Consider the following 12,599-nt stretch of genomic DNA (forward strand, 5'->3'; position numbering starts at 1 on the left):
CAGTTAACACTTTATAAATCCACAGTAAACATCTTAACAATTATCAACAATAAATCCCCAAAGAATACAGTACTCTATAAGTAACTCTTAATCTTTCCTTGCAACATCCATAAGACACAAAAGAACCCTTTTTACAGAAAGACATCAGGTTTAACTTCTCCACTGAGAGCAGTTACCACTTTGAAATCACCAAATGAACATTCCCCAGCCTGCAGAGATTCACATACATCTTGCTGTAACTGCAGCTTCTCCAAAACTAAACCAAAACTAAACACGCCCTGTAGCAAACAGCCTAAAGTGAAAGTAAAAGCGGACAGACAGCCCAGCTCCACCCACACTCTGACATCACTGACAAACACCCATTTCTTAAAGGCACATCCACTACAGCTATTTTTATAAACACCCATTTCTTAAAGGCACTCTCACATGACAGTAAGACAGGAGACCGGGGGACAATTTCCCCCAAACAGTTGGGACAGCTTGTAAGCTTTACCATTTTGGGGGGGGGGGGGGGGGGCACCTGCCACCACATGCTGACAAAACGTTTTAAGCATTCTCCTTGTGGCATTACTGCCATGTTAGTGAAAAACATGGAAAGGCTGTTATTTTATCTAAAATCTGGATAAAATGATAAAATAAATGAGTGTTACATACGAGGCATTAGGGGAGATCAAATTGAGGTATACAAGATGCTAAAAGGTATGGATAAAGGAGACGTGGAGCAGATGCTTCCTCTACTGGGGAATTCTACAATGAGAGGTCATAATCTTAGAATAAGAGGTAACAAATTTAAAACAGATTTGAGGAGAAACTACTGCTCCCAACAGGGTGTGAATCTGTGGAATTCGCTACCCCAGAGTGCGGTGGATGAAGTGAGTAAATTTAAGGAGGAGTTATACAGATTTTTATTTGGTGATGAGTTATGGAGGACAGGCACATCAGTGGAGTTGAGGCCATGATGGAATCAGCCATGATCATATTGAAGGTGATTAGGCTCGGGAGCCTAATTTGCCTCCTACTACTCCTCGATCATGTGTTCGAGGGAGGAAAGGCTCTGACTGATTTTGCAATCCAGCTCTTGGTCTGTAGCATTGTAGATAACAGATGAGGAACATATCAGCCATGATAGAATGGCGGAGGAGACTCGATGGGCCAAATGGCCTAAATCTGCACCCACATCTTATGAACTTATTCGGGGCTATTATGAGTACTGAATATAAATTGAAAAAAATAAAAAATAATTTAGAGTACCTAATTCATTTTTTCCAACTCAGGGGCAATTTAGCGTGTTCAATCCACCTACCCTGCACAACTTTGGGTTGTGGGGGTGAAACCCATGCAAGCACGGGGAGAATGTGCAAACTCCACACGGACAGTGACCCAGAGCCGGGATCGAACCTGGGACTTTGGCACCATGAGGCAGCAGTGCTAACCACTGCGCCACCATGCTGCCCTTAGAGTACTGAATATAATTTGATGCAAGTCTGTATTTGTCTTACTAAAACAGCATAATCTTAAGCACATATATAGTCCTTTTCACGTGTCAATAAATCAGTATATGAAGATTAGTTGATGCACCCAGAACCTTGTAACAAGATTGAAACTATTGCCAGAACAAATCTGATGGACAAGCACTGAGTTGCCAATATTTCATTGTGCCTTTTATGTGACCATATAAATCGAGGAAGCTCTCTGTATACTTGATACTTCTCTGCACTTTTGATGGTGTCTTGAGTCTAGATTTTCGCCGACAGGTGTAGTGTAGATCCACGTGGATAATGGTGGGCCTTAAACTCAAATAGACATTTCTGATATAAAGTTGTTGACCTGAAACAGTAACTCTTTCTTTCCTACATTGCTGCCCAACCTGCTGAGTGTTTCCATCATTTACTTTTATTTCAAACAGTCACCCAATTTTTTTGATGGTAGATTATTTTTCGTAGTTTCTGTCATAGATTTGCATGGCTTGGGAGATCAAGGGTAGTTCTTGCCTTCCTTGGAAAAATGAAAAACCAGTGAAAAAATTTGGGACAGGTGCAAAAGTGGTTGTTGACTTAGCATCACGCGCTTTACAATATCAGACGAGGTCAAGACCTATCCCAACTGATGGGAGCTAAAAATTGCCTGGACCGAGAAGCAATCAAGAGAGGTCAGGAATGGATCAATCAACCATCATACCAGCCCCATCTCTGACTCTCTACAATAGTAAACAGACCGTTCATAGATTTGGTGCCTGGCTCTGAAAAGAGCCGTTGGATTATTAAATGTACATTTTGCTCATTCTGTGCTGGCTAGTGCAACTCGCAGTAAGAGGCTTTACTTATTTCGGGACCTGAACTGGAACCATTGTTTTCACCCCGACTCCCGATCTCCTCTCCCTCTGGGATTAATGCAGGGTGGGATTCTCTGAGCTCTGCAGTGATCCCCCATCTCTTATCTAAACTCACCCCATAGTCCTGACTCCCAAGTGAGGGAATGATTTCAACAGTTTTGCAAAGAGTTTCAAGCACCACCAGCCCAGTAAGCCCCATCATGTGCCTATAGCAATTTTGCACCAAAGCAGAACTCAAAATGGAGCTCGCACCATCAGAGCCAAAAGAAGTCAATTTTAAAATAAATCTCCATTGTTTTACTGGTGTGTTTTCAATGGGTGAAAAATGCACAGAAAAAAATGTTGCGCCACAGAGGAAGCTGATAATTTTATCCTTTTTTTTAATTGTATTCAAATTATGCATCAGGCCCCTTCTGTGATACTTCGGATCAAGCTTTGTAATGGTAGATCTTGCTAACCTAGCCAAAAGATAAAGTGGCAGAAGGGCTACCTCACAACATGAGGATGGAAGCTATTGTTGCAACTTTCCTCAAAAAAACCTCTGCCAGAGTCTTCTGACCCACACACGTGGCCTGGTCTGAGTTTAGTGCGAATTATCTAAGTTGGAACATGGAACATGGAACAGTACAGCACAGTACAGGCCCTTCGGCCCACAATGTTGTGCCGACCACTTATCCTAATCTAAGATCAACCGTACCTACATCTCTTCAATTTACTGCTGTCCATGGGCCTGTCCAAGAGTCGCTTAAATGTCCCTAATGACTCTGACTCCACCACCTCCGCTGGCAGTGCATTCCACACACATACCACCCTCTGTGTAAAGAACCAACCTCTGACATCTCTATACCTTCCTTCAATCACCTTAAAATTATGTTCCCTCGTGACAGTCATTTCCACCCAAGGCAAAAGTCTCTTGTTATCCACTCTATCTATGCCTCTCATCACCTTGATTGGGAAGTAGAAGAAAGAGTCCAAAGGCCTCAAAGTCTCAGGTGGGCAACCAAGAGGCATTTACATCTGTGCAAATAAGTCCACTGCAGCAACTTAAAATTTATATTGTGCCTTTAACGTAATGCGACATTTCCAAGGCGCTTCACAGGAGCATTATAATACAGTATGACATTGAGTCACATAAGAATACATTAAGTCAAATGATCAAAATTGAAGTAAGTTTTAATGAGTGTCTTAAAGGAGGAAAGTGAAGTAGAGTACTGGAGAGGTGTAAGGAGGATATTACAGAAATTGTGGTCCAGACAACTGAAGGCGTGGCCACTAATTGTGGAGCAAATAAAATTGGGGATGCTCAGAAGACGAGAATTAATTAAATATCTTGGAGGTTTAGGGAGTTGGAGGAGATTGCGGAAATGGGATGTTTCTACAATGTCTTTATGAACCGCTGTTACTCAATTTTTTGATTTCATTTGTCTCTTGTATCTTTTTTGTAGATTTAAAAATATGTATTTTAGGTAGCTCTTGTTTTCATTTTATTGTTTACTAGTTTAAAAAAAAATGGTTGTTGAATTTAGAATCAAAGAGCAAATACAATGCTTGTATACTAAAGTGGGCACCTTGATTTTCTAATATCCTGTTATTTCTTTTCATTCATAGACAATTCACTCGATGCAGATTTGTGGCTGCTAAATAGTTGTACTGTCAAAAATCCAGCTGAAGATCACTTTAGAAACTCGATAAAGTAAGTATAACAAGAGAAACCAAAATGACTCTGAAATGTGTTGATGTTTTGAGCTTCATTAGCATCTCATATTAATTTTTACTGTTAATTAAATGGGACAAAATAGGAGAGCGGTTTAGATTTATGATTTTCAAATTGTAGTTGAGTAATATTTATAACAAAGTGGAAAAACAATCTTCAGAAATATTAGTATTTAGCAGGTTTAGTATCTATTAAATATTTGTTTTCTCATCTGTAACAGAGATGCTGGAGTATAAGAAAAATAGCCAGATGTTATGCAAAAATTAGGATTCAGATAGTGCAACATCTAACTCATTTTTCAATTTGGAAACTTAAATTTATGAAGAAATTAAGGATTTTAATACATTTATGAAGAAATTAAGGATTTTAATATTCTTAACACCTAACTATCTTTCTTTCATACATTATTTTTTGTAAAACAAGAGTATGTAGAAAAATAAGTATTTCACCCTGAAGAACATTGGAGGAAACAGTCTACTTAAATAGCTTTAGAACCGTAAACATTTTTGCAGTGATAGATATGGGGCGGGATTCTCCAATAAGGGGGCTATGCCCCCACGCCCGTGGAAAAACGCACGCGAATCACTGTGGTGGTGATTCTCTGATTGGTGGTGATTCTCTGATTTGTAGGGGGCTAGCAGGGCCCCGGAGTTCTCCTCGCAGCTCCGGCTGCCGATTTGGGGCCCTGCACTTCCAGTCGGGGTTCCACGCGTGCGCATGGCGGCGGCCTGTGTCGGCTGCCCCGCGCGACATGGCCGACCCACACCGTGGACTGGCACCAAGAAGATAGGCCCCCCCCCGATCGCGCGTGCCCGCAGATCGGTGGCCCCCGATCGATAGCCTGGCCGTCCTGGAGCCCAACCCCCCTCACCCAGAGTGATCCCCCACCCCCCACCATGGCTCCGTGGTCGCCACGCCGAGTGCCCACTGGGTGGAACCATGAGAGAACCACGTTGGCGGGAACTCTTTACAGCTGCACTTGGAGAAACGCCGTGGGGGCCTCTTTCAATGGCCCCCGACCGGCGCCACGACGACCGAGCGCGCCCGACTGGTGGCGATTCTCTGGGGACCGATCTCAGGTTTGACACCCATTCTCCGCCCCCGCGCCGAGTGCGATTTTGGTGCGGAGGCTCAGAGAATCCCGCTCATCTTCTGCAGTTACTTCGTTCTTGAGATTGAAGCATTATACTTGTTCACCCTTTTAGAATATTGGTATTTTGAAACCTAATTTGAATATCATAGGACAAATACATTGTAAACTGTCATACATTGTAAACTGTCTAAAACCTCATTTTCACTTATACCTGGAATGACTTTGCTGCTATTCCCTGCAAAAATGTATCCACTGTTTTCAAGACTATTTTTTCTCTTTTTAACCTGAAGTGTGACTTAGCTGGGGCAAACCCCAGTTGCAGTTCTCTGAAAATATTTTAGCGACCTTGCTCGCCATGCCATTTAGATTGGGGTAATCCAGAGTCCCAGATAATAGTGTTCATAATGTGTATCATTTTAAGATCAGGAGAATACCGATGAGGTCATGTCTTGTACTGTAGATGGAATTCTGTTCTTTAATTGTAGGCGCTACTGATATGTGCACAATGCTTTCAAGGAACTGCTTCATTCACATCACTTGAATATGTGTTTTCAGTCTTTGACAAACAGTTTTAGAGGAAATTTGAAATCCCAGTGGTTAATTTGCTTTACACCACTGCTTACTGCTTTTGGTCCGTTGGTGCGAGAGAATCGGGCATGCTGCATTGTCAATTCACTATTTTTATGTTCGTTGTAAAGTTATGGTTTTCACCATTTTCTGGTGTGGTGCCCTGCTAAAACTCAACAATGTTTCCAGCTTGGTTGTGATGCTTGGTGGATCTTGTCAGCGTGATGTAAGGGTGCTGATTTTCAAATTCTTAATACCAATATGACTTTGTTACTATTGTTAGGATTATAACTCCAGTAATTCAGGAACAGTAGATGGACATTTTGTGTCTCTTCCATTTTCTCCCTTCTCCTTTGCTCTTTGGTGCATTCATCACCAATTCATACAGTGAAAAGTGCACCACAGTTGAAATAACATATCAAGCTTCAACCAAAGGCTTTAAATATGGAGCAAAATGCAATATTGACAATTACTGTTGGGCATGCCCAAAATATTAAGACATGTTGCCAGAACATATCATTACCACTTATTACATTTTCCTCGAGCTCTAATGGTATTCATAAAGGGCATCGGCACTGTTTCTTTTTATTCTGGACAAAATTGACAACCTAAAAATAATAAGTTAGGTATCCATTCCCTGCTTGTCGGCACTATTTAGGCTGGATTTTTTACGGCTTGTATATAATGTTGCTTTTTTTAATAAAAAGAATGCTTGTTTGATCTTAATGTCTTTGGTGCAAAAATGAAGTTATAGTTTTACCTAAAAGGTCAGCCTGGCTTATCCATACCATCTGCCAATTAAACAACAAACTTTAAACATCTCAAAAATAATTAACTCTTTATTTTTGTGAAGTACTTGTCACATAGATGGTTACAGCACAGAATTATTGTCTACGATTCTAAGTGGTCACTTTCTTGGTTGAGGAAGAAGGTTGATGCGATCTGAGTTCTTGATCAATGCTGTAAGCTCAGAAGCACGTCAACCATCCTTGGCAGGTTTGTGTTTTTCCAGGAATGATTAAATATTATCCTGACCTGTTAATGGAGCCTGAAAGGGTAGATCTGGCATGGAGGATTACCATTGCTTTGTGGGACTCAAACGTATTTTCTAAGCTTAATACTTGTACTGAGAGAGAATGGTGTATTACTGGAGGTGCTGTCTTTTGCAAGAGACATTAAAACCTAAGCCCTGACTGTGTGTTCAGATGGATTGGAAAAGGCTCCATCTCTCTATTTAAATGATACTACTGAAAGTTTTCTTTATGCCATGGTCAACATTCATCTCCTAACCAACACAAATCGGTATTTGCATTCATACAGCACAAAAACCATAATACTGCAGATGCTGGATATCTGAATTTAAAACGCCATATACTGAAATAAAACAACATTTTATGCTTGCATTTGTATACAGTGCTTTTACTCAAATAAAATGTTCCAAAGTGCTTCATAGAAGTATTAAAAACACAATTTGACACAGCCATATAAAGCAAAATTAAGTCAGGTGGCTGAAGAAAATAGAAGAGGGTCAGACTATAATTTGACAATTCTCACTGGATACAGGTGTGTTAGAAGATTGGAGGACCACCAACTTAGACTTTTGCTTAAAAAGGGCGTGAGGGTTAGACCAAATAATTACATGCCAGTCAGTTTGACCTCGATGGTGGGCAAATTATTGGAATTAACTCTGAGGGACAGGATAAAGTGTGATTTAGAAAGGCGTGGATTAATCAAGGACAGTTGGTGTGGATTTTTTAAAGGGAAAGCGGTGACTGACTTAAGTTGGCAGAATATTTTGAGGAAGTAACCAGATGGATTGATGAGGGTACTCAGTTGATGTGATCTACACTGACTTTAGCAAGGTATTGTGATAAGATCCCACATGGCAGGCTGGTTTAAAAAATAAAACCCCATGGTCTCCAGAACAATGTAGCTGTAGACTGCAGGAAGCGAACAGTGGACCCGTTAGATGGGCAGAAGGGGACAAATGGAAGTCTGAGAAATGTGAGGTCATACAAGGTACAGAAATACACAATAAATGGGAGGATACTGAGAGGTGTGGAGGAAGTGAGGGACTTTGGGAGTGAATATCCACAGATGCCTGAAGGAAGGAAGATTGTTTGATAGGGTGGTTAAGAAGGCTTATGGAATTCTTTCATTTATTAGCCAAGGTGTAGAATGTAAGAGCAGGGAGGTACGCTGGAACTGTATATAACATTAGTTTGACCACAACTTGAGTACGGTGTGCAGTTCTGGTCAAGGAAGAATGTAATTGCACTGCAGAGGAGATTTAAGAGGATGTTGCCAGGTCTGGAAAATTGCAGCTATGAGAAAAATTGAATAGGCTGGGATTCTCTTAGACGTCCAGTTGCGTTTTGTCGGGGGAAAACATGCAGGAGGCGGCTCCCGCTAAGGTACTGCGCTTTTAGCCATATTCGTTTCGCTTCAGTAGGTATTTTCATTAAAAGACTCACATATTTAAGGGGATAAGGTACCTACATCTATGAAATGCCTAGAAACCCAGGGAAAAAAAGACTGAAAGTGGAAGTTAGTTGACTGAGTCAGAGGCCTCTCTCGGCTCGTCGATGGAAAAGAAGGCGGAGGCATCCTCTGGGACTCTGGCCACTCCACTAAGATGCTTACTAGCCTTGGTGGCAGAATTTGACAAACACTGGTGGGTTGTGTCAGCCTCCGCAAATCCATGGAAGAGACCTTGGCTCCCATTTGTTTGGTGTTGGAGAAGACCAGTGAAACAGTAAAGACACATGGAGCCACGATGCAAGACATTGTGGTGGCCCTTTCGAGGCATAGTGACCAGATTGCCTCTCTGGAAGCGGAGATGTCTCTGATGGCCAATGCGAATAAAGCGCTGAAGGCCAAAATGAATGATTTGGAGAATCATTCCAGGAGGCAAAATATCTAAATTGTGGGGCTGCTAAAGGCGATGGAAGACCCTCTTCCCACAGAGTATTTTGCAGAGATGTTTGGGAAGATCAGTACAGCTTTTGAAATGTTTTACCTGGATCTCTGTAGCTCAGAGCCCCTGATGGAGTGTTTGGCCAACACTGATTTATTTGGATGGGTTTTCAATCCCAGTAGTGGAATGGGAGAGGCATGAAGAGTTGGTGAATCCCCATTGGGCCCAGAAGAAATTAGGAAATGCATTGTGTTGATGCAGACAGCTAAAGCTCCTAGCCCTGATGGATTCCCAATTGAGCTTTATAAGAAGTTTGCGGAGCAATTGCTACCTCTAATTTTATATATTTTTAAAGACTTCTTATCCCGAGATTCATTTCCCTTTTCACTTGCGCAGGCCTCTATTTCTTTGATCCTTAAGATAAAGAAAGGCCCAAAACATGAGTTGTACTGATCTATTTCACTTTTATATGCAGATGCTAAGTTACTTGCTAAAGTGCTGGCATTGAGGTTGGAGCCCTGCCTCCCAGAGGTGATCTCGGAAGACCAGACAGACTTCTTCAAGGGTCTGGAATTGTCAGCCAATATATGTCGTCTGTTAAATGGTGTCCTCTTCACCCTCCTTGGTGCCCAAACTGGAGACGATGGTTCCTTTAGATGTCAAAAAGGCTTTTGACAGAGTGGGGTAGAAATATCCTTTTAAGATTCTAGGTAGGTTTGGATTTGGATTAATGTTTATATCCTGGATTTCTTTATTGTATAGAGCCCCAACTGCTAGTGCTCGCATGAATGCTTTGAATTCTGGCTACTTTTTGCAGAATAGGGGCACGAAGCAGGGAAGTCCATTGTCTCTGCTCCTATTTACTTTGGTATTAGAACCGCTTGCCATAGCACTAAATGGAGGGGATAAATCGGGATAGGGTGGAACATGGGGTGTACTGGTAGTCGGATGACCTTCTTTATATTATGGACCCAGTATCCACTATGGGTGAGATAATGAAGTTGCTTGGGAGTTTTGGCTCCTTCTCTGGGTATAAGTTGAATTTGGATAAGAGCGAATATGTTCCGGTTTACCCCTGGGGAGAGGAGCCTATCTGGGGATGTTACCTTTTCACCTTGCCAGATCTAGCTTTCATTATCTGAATTTGGATGGCCCACGATTGGGCCTCGCTTCATAAACTAAATTATATTAGTCCGATTAATGGTGTCAAATCTGACTGACAGAAGTGGGACAATCTCCCCCTCTCCTTTTTTTTTTAAAGAAGGTACAGTGCAGAAGGAGGCCATTCAGCCCATCGAGTCTGCACCAGCCCTTGGAAAGAGCACCTTTTTGTTTTATAAATTTAGAAAACCCAATTTTTTTTCCCAATGAAGGGGCAATTTAGCGTGACCAATCCACCTAATCTTTGGGTTGTGGGAGTGAGACCCACAAAAACACGGGGAGAATGCGCAAATTACACACTGATAGTGACCCAGCCCCGGGATCGATCCCGAGTCCTCCGCACCGTGAGGCAGCAGAGCTAACCTCTGTCCCACCATGCTGCCACAAGAGCACCTTACTTGGCGGAGGAATCCTACTCAGCCCAATGCCACTGTTTGGTTTGGTTGGGTAACCACATGTCAGTCATCCTTGCATTTGGAGAACACTCAGTACACCATCAAGGTGTTGGTAGAGTGGGTCGATCTAAGATGGCAGCCATTCATCTCCTTTTTTGAAGAATTAGTCACCGTCCATTGTTCAGGGATTTAGTTGGGCGGCACGGTAACACAGTGGTTAGCACTGTTGCTTCACAGCGGCAGAGACCCAGGTATGATTCCCGGCTTGGGTCACTGTCTATGCGGAATCTGCACGTTTTCCTGTGTCTGCGTAGGTTTCCTCTGGGCGCTCTGGTTTCCTTCCACAAGTCCTGAAAGACGTGCTTGTTCGTTGAATTGACCATTCTGAAAAATCTTCAATAAACATATTTTAAAAGAAGGCTGGGGTTGTCCCCTTTGGAACAGAGGCTGGGGAAAATTCAATCAAGATGTACAACATCGTGAAGCACTTGGATGGCGTGGAGGGGAAGGGCCTCACTACTTTAGCAGACAGGTCAGTGACCAAGGGGCATAGATCTAAAGTGATTGGTAGAAGGATTAGAGGGGAGATGAGCAAAAGGGATTTTCACTCCAGAGGGTTGCAGGGGTCTGGAACTCAGTGCCTGAAAGGGCAGTAGAGACAGAAATCCTCAGCTCATTTTAAAGGTGCCTGCAACCTGTCGGGCTATTGGATCAAATGTTGGAAAGTGGGACTTGGCTGGGTGGCTTGTTTTTTGGCTGGCACTGATATAATGAGCCAATTGGCCTCTTCCTGTATCATAAACATTCTGTGATTATGTTACTATTACAAGACACAACTGCAAGAGCAGATTTTCAACACCTGTGGGACTGAAAACGGAGGAACCGACTAAATATGGAGCCCGACATGAGACTGAAGCTCTCTCCTGCTTGGAACCAGACATCATCTCATTGGCACTTCATTAAAAACTACGGTCGCAACTGATCACATCTATTCCGAGAGGTTTTGTGCATGACTTGCTCCCATGTTGCAGTCATTAGTTGGCCAACGCATCCATCCTTGCGATGTACTATCCTATGCTTGTTGGAAAGTAAAAAGACTCGTTACTTTCTTGGATGATGCTCGACTCAGCCAAACAGCTCTCTCTCCCCCTATTTTCAATATTTTTATATCTGGTATCATGAAATGTTCAAAGAAAATTAATTTTGTTTTTAATAATGACCCGATGATCTTTCTCCAGGGTTGCATATAGCCGTGCCCTGGAGATTATTCTTCAATCCCTGGAGACTCCAGGCCATTCCTGGAGAATCCAGGCCAATCCTGGAGGGTTGGCAACCCTGATTAAAAACAGTGTCATTCTTCCTGTTGATTCTAATGAGTATTTTGCAGTGGCATGCAAAAGCAGGCGAGACAGGTGGTGCCTGAAGTTTTTTTTCCCACCCAAGTGGTTGTAGAAGATAATGTTCCAGAACCACTGAACTATATTAATGTTGATTATTTGGCTTTAAGATATTCTGAAATTTGGATGAACTTTCTTCTAGGGATAGTTGACCACTAATTAAATTTTGTTCAAGTATATTTTCGATCAAGTGAATTTGATCGAATGAGCAGATGTACACTATGACAATGGGACATGCCTTAATTTACTTTTCATTTTTGGATGTTTTTCAGTCACATATGACTTGTGAAAAATAACCTTCAGGTCTACATAATCCTGCTTGCTTTCACTTTACAGTGGGCTGGTTTGATTGTGGTTTCTGCTCTCATATTTTCCCATGCAAATTATTAAAATGCCCTGATTGGAATGCTTTCTTCGGAGTTCATGGAACACCCATATTTGCATAAAAACTGTCAGGTTAAGCTTTAAACTGTTTTGCATTTTGACTATTTAGCTTTCACCTTGGCAGGCTTTTAAGTTAATGTGTGCCTTTGATATAAACAGTCATTCAGACATTCAGGTGCTCTGAATTAATCTGCAGCTCATCAGGAAGTAATAAATTGAATGATCATATTCGTGTGTGTGTGTGGCTGACATTTCTCTGATGTATCAAGCTATGATTTTACCATTGTCCAAAAATGTGAAGGGATGAAATGATGGTAACAGAATGATAGAAAACCGAAACAACCTCTGCATTTCAACAATCAAAATTGACCTCTCTCTTGTAATTCATCAACGAAGCCTTGGGAGCACGAAAAATGAAAGAAAATGCCTAGTTTTTGCCTTTTCCTGGAATGTGTCTCTGGTGTTGCTTGCCTTCATCCCACTGGTGATTTACTGAACAGTTAATGAAATTCTTAAGCTGCGCTTGACACAGGGTTGTTTGTTTTTAATTACTTCAACTCGTTTGGGTTAGATCCTGTACAGATTTTGCTAACTTTCATGTGTTGCATGTCCAATTTATGCAAGGTCAGTGGTTCCATT

General features: G+C 41.9%; 1 protein-coding gene across 3 annotated transcripts in view; it reads left to right on the top strand.

Moving 5' to 3' along the window:
* The window catches only part of cdkal1 (CDK5 regulatory subunit associated protein 1-like 1), a 979,997-nt gene that overhangs the window by 168,658 nt on the left and 798,740 nt on the right, over positions 1-12,599 (top strand). For all 3 annotated transcript variants that reach the window (XM_072509703.1, XM_072509704.1, XM_072509705.1), the window contains one exon: positions 3,941-4,025. In XM_072509703.1, coding sequence (XP_072365804.1) covers positions 3,941-4,025 — 85 coding nt within the window. The remainder of the gene's footprint in view (positions 1-3,940; positions 4,026-12,599) is intronic.

Source organism: Scyliorhinus torazame, chromosome 6 (assembly GCF_047496885.1).
Source record: "Scyliorhinus torazame isolate Kashiwa2021f chromosome 6, sScyTor2.1, whole genome shotgun sequence".
Taxonomy (NCBI): Eukaryota; Metazoa; Chordata; class Chondrichthyes; order Carcharhiniformes; family Scyliorhinidae; genus Scyliorhinus; species Scyliorhinus torazame.